This window comes from Pempheris klunzingeri, chromosome 12, assembly GCF_042242105.1.
Source record: "Pempheris klunzingeri isolate RE-2024b chromosome 12, fPemKlu1.hap1, whole genome shotgun sequence".
NCBI lineage: Eukaryota > Metazoa > Chordata > Actinopteri > Acropomatiformes > Pempheridae > Pempheris > Pempheris klunzingeri.
The window spans coordinates 15,645,192-15,662,374 of record NC_092023.1 but is presented as its reverse complement, the minus strand read 5'-3'; the positions used below and the strand labels follow the sequence as shown (position 1 = coordinate 15,662,374).

At 40.4% G+C, this 17,183-nt stretch overlaps 1 protein-coding gene across 1 annotated transcript in view; it reads left to right on the top strand.

The window, feature by feature from the left end:
• atrnl1a (attractin-like 1a) overlaps window positions 1–17,183 on the top strand; it is a 239,981-nt gene that overhangs the window by 101,532 nt on the left and 121,266 nt on the right. Inside the window, exons 21-23 of the mRNA XM_070840582.1 lie at window positions 3,979–4,031; window positions 15,998–16,092; window positions 16,913–16,991. Of these exons, the coding sequence (XP_070696683.1) occupies window positions 3,979–4,031; window positions 15,998–16,092; window positions 16,913–16,991 (227 nt within the window). The remainder of the gene's footprint in view (window positions 1–3,978; window positions 4,032–15,997; window positions 16,093–16,912; window positions 16,992–17,183) is intronic.

The following is a 17,183-nucleotide window of genomic DNA, read 5'->3' as shown; positions in this document are numbered from 1 at the left end:
TCGCTTCCCTGGACCCGAAACTGTTCATTTAATAAGCCTCTTTCATCCTCACTGTGTAGAGAACTTCTGAATACTAGCCCACCTTTCCCTCTTTTCTTTTCTTTTCTCACCCACATTTTTTTTTTTTCAGCAATTGGTGACTCACAGGAGGAAAAAGTACATTTGATGGGGACTATTTTTAGTAGTGGATTAATACACATTTGGTGCTCAAGTGAGTATTTGGGGTAGTAGGATGGTGACTGTGACAAATAACAGTGTGTGTGTTCTTGGTAATCAAGGAAAATGTCCCCCAGTGCGACAGTGTGGCTGATGGGTGTGTTTTGGACAACACTGGAGCACTTTGTCACAGAGGAATAATATACTGTACATCAGGCTTTGATACAAAGACAATTAGTAGCATCAGTTCATGGTTTTGGTCTTTTGATGTGATTTGTTGACAGTAACAATATAGAAATAATCTCAAGCCTTATCTTTTAACCATTATAAATCTACAGGTCGTGCAAACTGAACCTGCCCTGCTTCCCTTTTACCAGCTGTATTTACTGTAATTGACTGTTCATTTTGCGTATTTCGATTTTTCCTCTGTTTCTAAATAAATATATTACCTAATTGGATTAAACTGGATGCAATAAAAATGTGTCTGTCATGCAGATGACAAATATAAATGAAATTAGTTACTCAACAGCATATGTTGTCTATTTGCCATTATTTTCATGCCCATGAAGTAATTCTGTGTCAGACCGCTAAGACAGGAATCGCTGCATGAAATAAAGTATAAGCCAATTCAGCTTTTGTAAAAAGACCATTCTGTAGTTTTCAGCAGAAATCTCAGTTCATGAAACATATTGGTCAGAACGTCAAGTGATTGATTAAATTGAATGCGGATTACCGGGCACCACTTTTAGACCAAAAGTATCTTGCTGCGTCTTTATTTGTTTTAATTTTGTGCTAAAGTCCTGATTCAGGATGGAAGCCGTGCGAGGCAGTCATGGTTTAAGGCCTCGTCCTTGGCCAGGATTTATAGAAGAATGAAATATTCAGCATCCAGCACTGGTCTGCGACCTGCTGCCGCACTGCAAGAGAATTCACAAACATTCAGGCTGCCAACCTCACCTGCCCTCTGGTTCTCGTTCACTTATTCCTCTTTTATCCTCCATCCCTTTTTCTGTTCTCTCCTCAGCCCACCTTCCTTTGTCTTCCTGAATCCTCCTGCCCTTTCTCTGTTACACTTTGAAACAGTGTGTGCACTTTGGGGTACTATGGATGATTTATTGTCCATATTTAACAAAGGTTGTCAAAAACTAGCATATGGGTTTGATAAGCAGCGTGTTTTCTTTGGTCTACATGGCCCCCAAAGGGAATTTCACCAAGCTGCTGCAAAGTCAATAAACACCCCTTTTTTAAGTCTTCCAGATGAATGTCATGTAGAGCCCCTCACACACACGCACACACACACGCACACACATAAGAGATTTACCACTCCATCACAGTGATGCAAATGCTCTTTAAAGACATGTTAAAAGCCTTGACAGTATAATGACCATTACATTTTGTACTCTTACTCTGTTATGTTCTCTGCTGCCAGGCAATAATTTTCCTGTCTGTGGTCTGAAATACTTCAGGTACATGTCATCCATCATGACACTTAGATGGACTCAAAGGCATGCACATCATTCCTTAATGATTGAAAAAACGGTGTAACCCTGATATTTTTCTGTAATTACTTTTGCTGAGTGTTGAAATTAACATTATCCCTGAGAGATTTTATGTTCCTGGACCATAGGGCCCTTTGAAACCCATGCAAATCCCATTACGTATTTTGAAAAATTCATTAGATCTCTAACTTGAAAAATCAATTTGAGTTTTTGGAGTTTTTAATTGTGTTGCAGCAGAGCTCACTGGTCATTAAAGACTTTTCTTTTTAGCCTAAAGGTCACAACCTCCAGCCATAGCCAATTAGTGTCCATCAACAAATGTTTTACGAGACAGCCAACCTCTATCTTGCCACAGTGAATAATAGCAAAATGGCTGCAAATGAAAAGTTGAGCAGATTCTTTTTTGATAACAGGAACTAGAAGGGTCTGATATATATATTTTCTTTCTTTTCACATTGAATTTTTTGGAAGATTTGTCCATAATGACAGTGGTTGTTGCATTTAAATTGAAATGTTATGGTGTTTTCCTTTTGCCATTGTTAAAAGTTTGTGAAGTATGTTTCCTATTTTGTTTTCCACCAAAAATTACTGACGCCAATCCAAACAGAAGTACACATCCGAATGAAAGTGATGAATACAAAGCAAACCTTTTAAGTTTAAAGAGCTACTACAACTACCATAACAGAATACTGCACAATATATCAATATTCACCTCCTTGATCTTGAAAGGTTGCAAAAACCTCCTACTTTCTCGGCCGCAGGGCTAAATTTACTCCTTTTGTGCCAAAATGTTGCTTACTTATATTGCTGCATCATAAGTCTTGTGTTTAATAATATATTGGCAAAGCAACAATTTTTTAGGAACTCGCTGAGCATATGGATCAATATTAGAGAAGTGGATCGTGCTGCAGGAGGCATTTGTTTTCCATTACTGTCTCCATTGGAAACATTGTTACTGTTATGAATCCAAGCTCAATACAACTGCCATTCACCATGACAGAGTAGCTTTAAACATTTCAGAGCCACCATCCGTGTGATGCTTTACAAAAATCAGCTTTTTTTATTTTTGAGTTTTCCTCTGCATATACAGTTGCACCAAAAATAATTCAACACCCATTGCAAATTAGGTTTATTGTAAAATTTACAAACTTTCAGCGGTGTTCAATGAACAACTCAGACAAGAACAACTGAAATAGCTCAACACAATTAATATTACAGGTGGTTTCTCCAAATTCAACACAACATGCCACTTTTAATGACTACTGCAGTCTCAAAATCATTTAACCCCTGAACAGAATCCCTCATAAGAGCACATATTTGCAAATCAGGTGTTGTTTCAAGCACATCTGATGTAACTAATCAAGGGCTGCGTTAGTTGCATCAAGTGTGCTTGAGATAGAACACATCAAAATCGAACTGGCTAAGGGTTTGTTCACAGTGATGTTTGGTTGCATGTTAGAAATGTGGGTAAGTCAAGAGGATTGTCCAAAAAGTTAAGACAGGAGATCATTGCCTGGCACAAACAAGGAAAATGATACAAAAAGATAGCAAAGGCACTGAAACACCCTAGAAACACTGTCGGAAGCATAGTTCACAGGTTTAAAGCTAAAGGAACATTGGCTACTTGGATGTGGCAGAAAGAGGAATCTATCAACAGCTACCACCAGATTTCTGAGGAGGCAGGTGGCCAAAAACCCTTGAGTGAATGCAAAAGAGCCTTTGTGGCAGCAGATACTGAGGTTTCAGTTTCTAAAGTGAGGTGCAAACTAAACACTGAAGCCCTCCATGACTGAAATTCAAAATGTACACCACTTCTGACCCAATAGCACGAGTCAAGTTGGTTCCAATATGCTTAAAACCAAATAGATAAGCCACAGAAGTTTTAAGATTCTGTTCTGTGGAGAGATGAAACAAAACTGTAACGTTTCGGGTCTGTGGATCAGCTTTGCTTCTTCTGGCACTGGAAACCTGCAGCGTTTGGAGGAAAAGGTGGATTCAATCAAGTATCTGGAAATCCTTGGAGAAAACGTCATGGCGTCTGTGAGGAAGCTGGAGCTTTGGCGTCATTGGACCTTCTAACAGGACAATGATCCCAAATATACCTCAAAGTCCGCCATGGCCTCACTTCAGGAAAAGTCCTAGAAGATTCTAGTGTGGCCGTGGCAGTTGCCTGACCTGAATCCCGCATAAAGCCCCACACACATGCACACACACTAAAAGAAAAATGAGTCATTTTGAAAACTCAACCCTTGTTCAATGCTAATGCCCTTGTTTTTTCTCTCTCTTCTTGTTGCTCTTCTTTACCTCTCCTGTGTTGTTCCAGATGTGACTCAGAGAACCGTTACCTTGGTAACCCTCTCCGAGGAACATGTTATTGTAAGTATTGTGCCACCATTACACCTGAGTCTCCCTCTCCTCCCTGGCCCTCACACACACACACACACACATACACGCACACACACACACACACACACACACACACACACACACACACACACACACACACACACACACACACACACACACACACATACACACACACACGCACACACATGCAGAAAGAGAGCTCAACTCTGTTCCTGCATACACTGTCCTGTGATTATCATATATGTACCCAAGGAGAAAATGTGTCCAGGAAGCAGATGCCAAACTACTGCTAGCCTCCCTGAGTTCAAACAAATGCTCACCTCCACTGAACTTGAGGCTTGTGACAGAAAAGTAACCATGACTAGGTAGTTCAGGAACTAGTGTATGTGTGCACAGATTATCTGCTTTTTTGCTCCAAATTTACCTTTTGAATATCAAACAGCCCCTGCCGAGGCAAGAGGTTGCTCTGTGCAGTCGTCTTCCTTTACAGAGAACAGAGGTCATGATCCGTTTGAATTATATCGACTGGTATTGAGTGCTAACAAGTGTTCAAGCTAGAAAAAAAAAAACTATGAACACATCCATAGAAGCTTTGTAAACCACCCACTTTCTGCTGTTGATTTACAGTCTCACTGTGTCCCAAACACTCATATTTGTGCCAAAATGTCTCAAGTTTAGGAGCTTTGAGGAGGGTGTAATACCAAAGCAGTTTATGAAAGCCCATTTTGGCAAAGCAAAGAGTGTTTGCAACATGTTACACGAAATACAGATGGACACAATTCTGTGAACAAATATTGCACACACTAATATTGTTATTTTCTTTCTGACACAACTATTTGTGTATTTCTTGGGTCTCATAAGTCTCATATGCATCTGAAAAGTATGTTACTTCTTGATTCTGTGCCTAAACCTTTTTCTTTGTTAGAAAAAAAAAAACCCAGTTATTTTTAGATTACAGTCATTCAAACATTTTTAGCATTCCTTGAGACCCAGAACAGAAATGACATCCATCGTCAGGACAGTTCACACAGTTTGACAGATCAGGCAGTGACAGAGTCACGTGTTGTTGTTCTGACTCAGACTTCAGAATAAAGGTAGCGGGATACTTCACAGTGGTTTCTGGTCTATGAAATCAATGACAATTTCAGGTAGCTGTGAAGAATGTTGAGTTATATTACATGACATTTAAATACATGAAGGGGCTCATTCAACTTAACAACAAAAAATGTGTATTTTCTTTGTACCTTACAAAAAGACTCATAAGACCATTTTGGAAAAGGACTCTTAATATTTTTGATCTTAGATCTCTATATTTAAGTTTAGGCAACTAAACTTCTTGGACAAGATTAAGGAAAGACTATGGATTTAAAGTAACAGCTGCCAACTGTAATTATTACACAGCTTTGTTGAATTCTCAATACTGATTGGCCAATAACAGAATGCAACGGTCTTTCCGTATAACAGACTGTTGGTATGGACGCCATTCTGATAGCAGAAGCAAGAAAAGCATTTCAAACAGTGTTCTTCTGTGTTAAAGCCATGTTCTTTGGAAAGTACACATCAGCATCCATCTCGACCTCCTTGCTGCACTAATAGCACTTATTCTGTTGCTTTTGAGGACAGTTTTTTTAGGCTGAAAGCTCATTTCTTAAGTTCAAGTGGACAAACGACCAATGGTGTCAGTATCACTCAGTATCACATCAGTCATTCAGGTCTTGCAGAGTGAGATCGTTTCAGAGACACACACAGGTAACAGGAAAAATGTGAAGATAATACTTAAGAAAAGGATACCAACTTTTTTTTGTAGCAGTTGGTTATAAAGACTTTCCTACTTTTGAGAGTGGAGATAGATAAAGAGAAAGAGAGAGTTTTTCTGTCCAAGGCTGTTTTCCTGTTTCCAGATGCTAGCAGGGATCACAGTGACTTAGCTCATTTGCAACAAATTGCTGGTTTTCCTTTTAAAGGGCAGACGAAGGAGGAATGCTGTAGTCAAAACAGATGTTTTGTGGCACACAAGCACATGCTCACTCACTCTGCACCCACCCAACACACACACACACGCACACACACACACACACACACACACAGTAGTACAAAATGCATTAAATATAAGTACAAAACACATACACACTTTCAGTCTACGAATGGCCATTACCAACTTTAATATTATAACTCACAAGAATAAAGTTCAAGTCCTGTCAATGTCAATAGCCCTCTAACTTGAGTGGGCTATCATTGTTTCAATGAGGGAGGCTTGAGAGGATACGGCAATCAGAGGAGTCATGCCACAGACTGCACCGGTCAACTCAAATATGCCTTTGATCACACAAACAACTTCTGTTCAAGAATGAGATAGAAGATTGTAGTAAGGGTTCACCTTTAATGCCACAACGCTTCTATCCTAAAATGGTATTCACGTTCAAACACAGACACATCAGAAATTTAGCTCAGAGAAATCTGCCCATCAAGTCAGTAAAAATTCCCATATTCACATGTATACATATATTCATATTCAAGTTCATACGTGTGTTTAGAGGTGTGACTAGAACAGATTATTGTTCTCATAGCAGACATGGCTGCTGCAGCTGTATTCAGCCTGTCTGCACACATGAGCTGACGTTAGTGAGGAAAAACTAATGAAGAACAGCGAGGTTGATTCAGGAGGTGTTCAATGGGAAGGGACTGTCAGCCTGCTGAGGGGCTGAATGAGGTCACATGATCAACAGATCCCCTTCTGACATCATAAAGGGAGCCAAATCTAAACAGAGCGTTTTCACACACGTTTTCTGAAAGATGGAACAAGAGAAACATAGAGAGGATGGTCTTTTGTTGTAGTTTGGCAGTCTGTAGGCACACAGGGGACACGCATTTATGTTGAAAAGACCTTAAAAAATTAATTTTGCATAATATGGGACCTTTAAAGACATCATATTTGATATTCTAATGATCTGTAACAGTCCAGCTAACATATTGAAACATAAACAACTCCCTGCAAAGGTCAGAAATATATGTTTTAACCTGTCCTATTATCTAAAGTGAATAGATTTGGAACTTGTACATAGTCATCCCATATTTATTCCAGCATCTTTGCACTCTGCATCCTTGCACTACTGTCATCCTCACATCTTCTGTCATAGTTTTTACATTATACATTTAAATATATTTCATATATTTACATTGTACATATATTTCAAATGTGTATACTTTGTTTACTGTGTTCAGCTTTGTCGTTCTTATTTCCCGGTTTGTTTATTTATGTGTAAGTACATGAGAGCAGTGGGAAAAACAAATTCAAATTCCTTGTATGTGATTACATACTTGGCAGATAAAGCTAATTCTGATTCTGAATCTAAAGGTTCCCTCTGGGATAGTGAAGTTTTTATTTTGCAGTTCATGGATGGCATGGTTTTATCTGCTGGATTCAGAACTGAGGTTTGAAGGCACTAGATGGCACCAATGCAATGCCCTTACCCAGTATTGTGAAGGGCTTGAGGTAACGCAAATGCATACAATGAGACACAGAAAGACACAAGCACAGGGTTTTAAGTCTGTAAAGTGCACAACTCCTCGGTGTCTCCATGGCTGCAGCTGAAACTGTGTGTGTTTCTAACATGTAGCTGACGATGTCATGTTCTATCATTAATGGGACATTATCTTTTCTGTTGTCTATGAAATGGGGTTGGCTTTGTTTGAACAAGAGCGAGCACACTCAGAAGTGCACACATGGATGCACACAACACCCTTTCTCACACACACATGCAGAGAGAGAGATAGTGTGTATGAATTACATATTTAAAAGCTATCCATTTCCTCGTACTGTAAGGAAAGCAGCCGCTATTATCGCTGGGGTCAATATTAGCCTGAAATGTCACTGGAAGGAAGGTGCTGATAAAAAAAGCTTTATCTCTGTCATGTAAGATTATATAATATGTAACACATGGAGTATATGAGAAGCAGCACGGTCCTTGCTGGAGATTTAGAGCAGAAGTTTGAGAAATCTGCACCACCTGTGTGGCTTTTCTTTGATGTGCAGACATGATGAAAAGTTAGCTGAAAGAGGAGAGATTTACTGGAATGAGGGGAGACAATGTTGTTACTGTTAGCTTGTGGATAGTCCAAGATTCAAACAGTGTTACTTTGTACCCAGGGGCCTCTTCTCTGTGTATTTTTAAGAACTACAATGATATTGGTCTGGCTATACCATCACGAAGGCTCCAGCAGAGAACTGACATTTTTGCAGAGAATTTAGTGGATGCAACCTTTTCAGTGGGTCAGTTTTAGTGGTCACAGCCTCCGCATTTGAAGTGAGAATACATTATAACGAATCAGCAAGGCCAGTGTCATTCCAAGTCCCAAGTCTGTTTTGAGGCCAGGAATGCAGCCTTCCTTAGCAGAAATTTGCAGGACCTAGTAGTTTTACAAGATCAGTGACAGGCCGGTCACTCAGATCATCCATAGATCACCTTACTGAGGGAGAAGGTGCTTGTTCAGACTTGTCTTTAATATCACAAAATGCTTTACGTGCTGTTAATTTGTATCTACGGTCACTTTTATTGGAGGGAGTTTTCGTAAGAGGTTGCAATATAAATCTGAGGGGTAATTAAACAACACAACATATTTCTGCTACTCAAATGACTTTACTGACTTTTTCAGTCTGAAGTACTGGATCGTCTTACCTCTCCAGGCCTCCTGAAACTATTCAAATGAAACTCTCTGAAAGTGGACTGATACTTTTTGATTGAACTGCCTGAAAACTGATACTGTAGTTGAGCTGCAACAAGGGGTCAGGAGCAAACTTCACTTCAAGCTTCACTTTAAAGCCAAAGAGAAGTGTAACCACTACTACTGAGAGGACGGGAACTTGCAAAGACACAGGTTCAGTCTACTAACCTATAGTCCATTGACAGACGTGGCTACTCGTGATGACGGTATGATGAATACTCTGTAGACATTCTTGATCTTGGAGGAGGTGCCTTAAGCCATAATCGCTGCATATGGTTTGTCTCTGTAAAGTAATATTTCACTGCTGCCAGAGAGTACAACAGGCTGGGTTTAATACATCTACTTGGCAGTGACAGACTGCTTGTGTGCTTTAGAGAGCAGCAGCCCTGACACAAAACTCAGGGACCAAAAGAACAAGAACAGAGGTCAAGCACTTGTCTCAAACTCCTTATAGGTGAATAGAAAGCCATTATCTAAACCAAACAACCACTCAAGGTTGAAAAGCTTAATTCAGTCCTACTACCATGACATCTGCTCTGAATCAGACATGTTGAGGAGTCTTCTTCTCTGTCTCTCTCTGCCGGACTCTATTTCTCGTTCAAAGACAAACTATTGTAGTAGCCACATGCTGTGTTTCCATCTAATGTCAAATGAATTTTAAGCAAAAATGTCGGCCAATGAATTAGGCGTGCTTTCATTCATTTGGAGCAAATGAACCAGGCTCGGATCGGGTTGGCGAAGTCCCTGGCCTACACAATGAAAAGTAACGATTCTAATACATGAGCCAAGACGCTGACAGTGGTAACAGCTGATCAGTCAAGTGAGCTAAATAATCATTTATAGACGTTATTCAATAAAGCCGTTCCCTATCCCTTTTTCTGCATTAACTTTTTTTTTAAAAAGGCAAAAACGAGTCTAGCGACATGGCCAAAATCTTCTATCACGGTATATGTAATTTTATGTTATGGTAATGGCAAATGTCACGACACTGTGAATTAGAAATGGTTTGAAATAATCATACCGTACATTTTACAAAGTAACAAAGCTGGTGTTATTCTAGATTTCCAGAAGAAGCAAAACCAGCAATGATTTTTTCATAGTATTGTCAGCAAGCAGTCTACCTGCCCAACCATCAGTGAAGTCATAGTGTTATACTTGCAGAAAGCATTTAAGGGTTTAGGTTGGCCCACAATTGAGTTGCTTTTTTTTTTTTTTCTTCTTCCTCTTTTGCTACTGAGAGAGCACAGCCATTATGACTATACAGTATGCCTGTCAAGATTGCAGCAAATGGTAAAAAGGTGGTGCGAAGAGTTCCTACTGGACATCCTTAGATCTTTATTCTCCAAAAAATACATTAAAACACACGAAAGTGCTGTTTACTGTTGCATTTGGTGACAAAGTCCTGGAATACAGCGAAATTCATTGTGACATACTGCAACTGAACAAAATTACGGAATGAGGTCATGTCACATGGATAAACTTGTTCAGAAATTCATGCTGGTGGGATGTTTTCATCAGACTGATAAATGTGTGTGTCCAGCTATTGGCGGCTGTGTTCTTCATCTCACTCGGCGATGAAGTGCAGAGAGTGATGCTTTGGTTGAGTTAACACTGTCATATTGAACCACCAGTCAATTGATGAAAAGCAACTTCGCTATTTAATGAGTTTGCCCCCAGTCAGGCTAGCATTTATGAGCAGGCGTCACCAGGACAATGCTTTAATGAACCGCTGTCATATTCCATCACAGTCAGCTACAAGGGATATCCAATTAGGGCCGGCCACAAAGTGTCCCACCATGTCCACTGGAAAGACCAGCAGTCACTTGAATTACCAGCTAACACCAGTCAGTCCGCAGTGAGTGCCGCTTGCTGCCCTCAGGCCAGATGGGAAAGCTTAGTCAGGCTGAGCAACAGTGGCTCCAATATTTACCGACAGCCTCACAGTCGCAATTAAAACAACAATTAGTGGAAGGACAGAACAAAATGGGACTGAATAATGATGTCATGTCCAAAATCGGAATGGAGAGAAATGAAGAGGGTTAATTTATCTTCAATTTCCACCAGATTTGATTAGATTTTGTCTCGTAGTGGTAAAATAATATCAAAGGCAAATGAAATATAACCAAGTGAATGTTGGGGGTCAATTCAGACCTCAAAGTAGTGGCATGGCAGTGATCAGCACTCAACAGCGTTCCTGCCCTCAGGCTGTTCATTAAACCACGATCTGGCATCAGTCCGAGATGCCTCAATATTTGCTGACAAGCAGTCCGTCTGGACACCTATCCAACTTGAACTAATTGGTCCTAACAGGCCAAAAACCTTTTTTTGCAATGCAATAGTTAGTGTAAAGACTACTGAATATTCCTGACTGATTTTAGATAACTTTGGGTAAGTTTCAGGAAGAGTTTGATACACGTTAATACAGTAATTGACATTTTGGGAGGACACACACACCAGAGGAAATGTAGACATTGGTTCATTGTGTCTCAGTTCCATACTATATTTTTAAATCAAACACACATTTAACAGAAAAATATTTACAATATTGCAATGCAATCCAGTACTACTTTTTTTAGTACTAAGTACTAAGTTTTAGTTCGCTTTTATATTGTCAAAGAGGTGTTAATGGTGTGGCAACTAAGACATTTTCATCTAGATTGGTAATCTAGTGTGCAGGTGATTTTACTCACAACCTTACTCTTGATGTGTGTGGAACTACACTCCTCCTACTACGCCATCCACAACACCTTTAAAAATAGATCAATTTTCACGTGTGCTCTTGCATTTTATATTCTTAGAAGTAGTAAATAGCCTCTAGTTGAGATACTGTCTGTGAACTTTGTGACTAGCCATCCCTTCTATTGTAAAAGAAGAATGAGTGAGCTTTTAATATATTGGGGTCACCTGACCTCATGCATACATTACCTCCAGGTTACCTTGACCCCTGCTTAAGGCTGACGGTGAATCTATGTCGTCCTTGTGTTCACTCCCGTGGTTCTAACCTTTCTCACTGAGGTGATGCTGTAATGTCATGTTTGCGCTCAGGCGGCTGTTGCAAACGTGAAATAATGAGTTGTTAACAAGCATTAAATGAAACTACAGTGAGAGATTCTGACAAACTGACAGTGTAGGTGAGTTCACGCTTGTTTTGGATTTCTATTCGAAATAGACTGCTGGAATATCAGATTTTGTTCCGGGTGAGTGCTTTCTCTTCTGCCTTCTCCTTCCCCATCACAGTGTTTTGTTTCATATAGGCTGAATCAGCTTACATATTATGGTAATAAGATCACCCATCTGTGAACCAGAGAAATTGACATGAACTATTTCTATTTCAATTCTTGTGGGATGCTTTAATACCTTTAGTGATACCTTGATATAATTCATCCAGAGTTAGAATTCACACATGTACGCATGTAATTGAGATTGCCCAAGTGAAACTGCTGTCAGATTTCTCAGATGGGATTTGTAATTAGCTGAGATAAACTTTTAAACCTGGCGGATGCTCCTGTTCCCAACAGCCTTGTAATCAAACATACTGGAAACACAGAGGGACTGCTGTAAGTTTTTTGTGCCGTACACTCATTTGTTTGGTCAAGTACGCAACACAAACACAGATGCACAAGCAGGCAGATGTATGCAACCACCCAAACACATGCACATGTACGTACCGAATGCACTGAGAGGTGAATACACGAGAATACAGCACATGCACACATGCAGATCTGCACACACACGAGCCCACATCCCCTTTACAAAGTATAAAAAAAAACCCCAAATACTCTGAAGTTGTACTGACGACCCTTATGGGATAAACAACTGAGCAGCAGCAGTGCACGTCTGCCTGGGAGGGAGGGAGGAAGAGAGAGATGTTAAGAAAAAATATTGTCTTTGATCTGATGATATCTGCTGTTCGGGCTAACTTGCCATGAAGGCTGAACAAAACAAGAGTGTTTGTCAAACATAATTTGCTTTCGTCTTGGTGACGCCCCGGGATTGTACTGCTGAAGGGAAGGTGATAACTAAACATCTCTCTCTCTCTCTCTCTCTAAAGTGTGCGACACAAAGTTTTTCTGCTCTGTAAGTTGAGAAACTCCTACAGTGTCTCTGCTGACTGCTGCCACTCAATGTTAGGCGGCAACAGATTACCCGTTACAGCGCTGGATGTTCTTTTTCAGGAACCTTCATACAGTTTCTGACACGTCTGCTTGTCTAACCATGACAGCCACAGTCATCTGCTGCTGCTACTACTGAGCTGCAAAAAGAAATCTAGACTTTGGGCAGTGATGCAACAATTGGATACACTCGACCCAATTCTGACCTTATTACGAATAAAATGTATCAATCAGATATAAAAAAAGAATTGAAATGTGATTTTTTTTAAACACGTCAGAAGTCATCATTTCTGAGTCTGTGTAGTCACAAACTCAGAAACATTACAGATGGGCAATGACGGACAACTCTTTTCTACCACCCAGCACCTGAGGACTTAAAGCAGGCGTTGGGTGGCAGAGGAAAGTTACGGGATGGTTGGGCAACTACTGCAAAAAAAGTGGCGAGAGAGACGGCTAGGAGGGCTCTTGATGTGACATCTGGATAGAGGATGGAAGACATTGAGACTTGGTGGTGGAATGAGGAAGTACAGGAAGGCATACGATGAAAGGGATCGTCAGAGAGATGATAAAAGGAGACAGAAGTACAAGGAGATAAGGTGAAGAAAGAGTTGGCAAAGGTGAAGGAAAAGGTGTATGGAGAATTGTACGGGAGGTTGGACACTGAGGAAGGAGAAAAGGACTTGTCCGTCTGTTGACACCGGGCTGGGGAGGGATATGCAGCCGGTTAGGGTGAGGAAAGAGAGAGATGGAAATGTGCTGACAAGCAAGGTGAATATGCTGAGAAGGTGGAAGGAGTAATTTGAAGGGCTGATGAATGAAGAAAATGAGGGAGAGAGAAGGCTGAATGATGTGGGGAGAATGAATGAGGAAGTGCTGATGTGGATTAGCGAGGATGAAGTGAGGGCAGCTATGAGGAGGACGAAGAGTGGTAAGGTGGTCGGTCCAGATGACATATTGTACCTGAGGAGGCATGGAGATGTTTATGAGATGTGGCAGAGGAGTTTTTAACGAGAGTGTTCAACACAATCTTGGAAAGTGAGAGGATGCCTTAAGAGTGGAGAAGAAGTGGGAAAGAGTCAAGGAAGCTGGGTTAAGCGAAGAGGTGATGTTTAATGAGCAGCATGGTTTGATGCAGATCCGATGTTGCTTTGAGAATGCTGATGGAGAAGTACAGTGAATGTCAGGAGTTGCATTGTGTCTGTCGATTTAGAGAAAGCAAAGCTAAAAATGGCAGAGTTGAAGATGCTTAGATTTTTGTTGGGAGTGATGAGGATGGACAGATGTATATTGTTGTGAAGTATATTAGAGGGACAGCTCAGGTTAGACGGGTTGGAGACAAAGTGAGACAAGCAAGACTCAGATGGTGTGCAGAGAGATGCTGGGTGCATCGGGAGAAGGATGCTGAAGGTGGTGCTGCCAGTCAAGAGGAAAGGCAGAAGGTCCAAAGAGGAGGTTTATAGATGTGGTGAGGAAGGACATGCTGGCTGGTGCAACAAAGAAAGATTCAAAGGACAAGAAGAGATGCAAGATGGTCCATTGTGGTGACCCCTAACGGGGGGCAGGCGAAAGTTAGAAGATGAAGAAAAGTAGCAACGTTTGATTCTAAAGTCCTACATTTAAAATCTTGCTAAAGTAAATGTATTATCAGTAAAATGTACTATCTAAAATATTGATACCACAAGAATTTTCTTAAGTGCAGTATTTGCTTAAATACCCTCTGTTGTGTTCCACTTTTCCCAATCAATTAACCAAAGTTAGGCACACATAGAGCAGCAGAATCAAATTAATACTTCATGATGGCTGTTACTTAGTTTAGTTATACGAGTTAATACCAGGAGAGAAACAGAGGAATTAATGGATAACTAGCCAAAGGTCTCTGTAAAGCTGTAATCCATAAGTTCACATACATTGTTGCCCCTGTGAATGAATAATGTTGGAGCTGCTTTTCTATAAAAGTTAAGAGTTGATTCTTTGATATATTTTTTGCAATGCATTTTGGGGAGAAAAGTCTTTGAAGGTCAGGACATCTTTGATGATTATTTGATCATTTCCAATTTAACTGATCGTCTGACTGTTCTCATCAACTAACCGCCCAGAGTCTGACTAACTATCAGTAATGGTAATGAAATGATCCTACAATTGTACTACAGTTGGTCAGACTGACGGCCAAAACTATGAAAACAGGGCCCAGAGTTTGAAAAGAACAATTTGTCTTTTAGATCAAAATAGAATAGAAAATGTGTTGCCTGCCTGAGTCTATTTTAACCTGAGGTGCCCTTCGATGCAGACATCAAGCGCACACACACACACACACACACACCTGGATTACCCTGCGGGGTTAGCACTCAGCAGTCACGCTGATTAACTTAAAAAATATCCTCTCACACCGTTATCCTCTCATGGCCACATAGCTGCTTACCCTCCTTGTTCCCTCTTTTCTTTCTTCTCCTCCTCGGTGTTCCCCTGCTCCCCTCCTCCCCTCCTTTCATCCCCCATCAGGCAAGCAGACAAGGTGACCCAACATGGCTCCTGCTGCGTCTCCAGATGTTGCATCACTGTGATTCCCTCAATACGTTGGCCATTGTCTCGCTGACAAAAGAGCTGCTTCTAGGAGCCACTGTGAAAAATGATTAAATCTCTGAGTGAACTTGATTATTTAGAATCTCTCTCTCATGTTGTATTGATCGGATCTGAGAAAATGGCGTCAGCATCGTGGGCACTCGTGTCCATGTTTAGAAAACATTTGTGTGCGTGTCACTGATTGAGATCTTTGACCAAAACTCCACCACTGTAGCCTTATTCATCTAATTGAATATCGACTCGCAGTCAGCGCCTCTCATGTTTTTACTATCATAAATCTGTCTGTGCTTGATGCTGTCATCAATAAAATGAGCCGGGATGGAGGTTTTATTTGAAATGGCATTCTTGAGGGGAAAATGAGTGGGATCAGAGGTGGGCCAGGCGAAAACGAACCTAAGAAACAACTCAAACGCATCATCATAACAAGGAGCATTTAACTTAGCAGTAACGTCCCACTTCTAATAGATAGATTCATTCTAAACAGTTTATACCTTTGGATGGGTTTGTGTTTTTTTTTTCCTCATCTCTCTCTTTCTGTCTTTGTCTCTCGCTGTTGCCCAGACAACCTGTTGATCGATTACCAGTTTACCTTCAGTTTGCTTCAGGAAGATGACCGCTACTACACCGCCATCAACTTCATGGCTACACCTGAACAGGTAACACGTGCACTCAAAGCCACACAGGGAATTGATAGGTCGACTTTTGCCGCTGTGAAATTTAATTTAGAATGTCAACAGAAAGTATTTCCAAATGAATTTGTTTTTAAGGTATTTTGGCATTCATTAGATAGGGAACAGCAAAGACAGATGGTGATGACATGAGACAAACTGTGGCTGAAATTGATGGCAAATGGCGGTTGCTTACTTGGTAATGCAACACAGACCATTTGATCGCCAGGATGTTGGTTTTTAAAAGACGTTTTAGATCATTTATTCTCTAAATGTAGGAATCTGCTGTCGACACTGAGCTATGTTTAAATTCTATAGTTGTATCAGACATGTTTTTTTTTTTTCTTCTCAGTGCCCTAAAGGTGTGTTCAGATACAGCTCAAAATGGAATTTTAAGGCGGCATTGCTGACAAAATCTATAGGACAGTGCAAAGAGAGGCCAATAGATTCAAATTCGCCTCGGGTGACACAAGTTGAGGTGAAGGCAAGTTAGCTAAAGTGAAAAGCAAAGATTTCTCCTGTTGTACTTCATGAATGTACACACGGAAGTGCAAAATGCCAGCAGAGCTGAAGGAAAATAAATAAAACAACTGCATAAAGTCTAAGGAAGATGTCCAACAACAACATTAACTGCAGAATCACCCCAGCAGTCAACAGATGAACCAAGACATGAAATTGCTTTCAAAGAATTTGCTTTTGCATTGTGTCTAAGTGCTTCCTGAGCCATCGTTTTCTTTCCCTACAGTGTTGCTGTCCAGCTCACTAACCCAACCCTGCATGTCTTTTCTTTTTTTTTCTCCTTGTGCAGGCCAACAAGAACCTGGACATGTCCATCAATGCCTCAAACAACTTCAACCTCAACATCACTTGGTCCTTCAGCTCAACAGGTACAGAAATCCATAAGTTGTCTTTTGTCAGACATTACATGTAGTATTTACATGAATAAGTAACACATAATGAAGCTAAAATGGTTAAACGCAGTCATCTCTTCTTGAAAAAAGCCTTTTGTCTTTGTGATAAGACATAATGATTCTGAGAGTGAGCTGTAATGTAAAACTTAATGGATTTGATACAGCGGT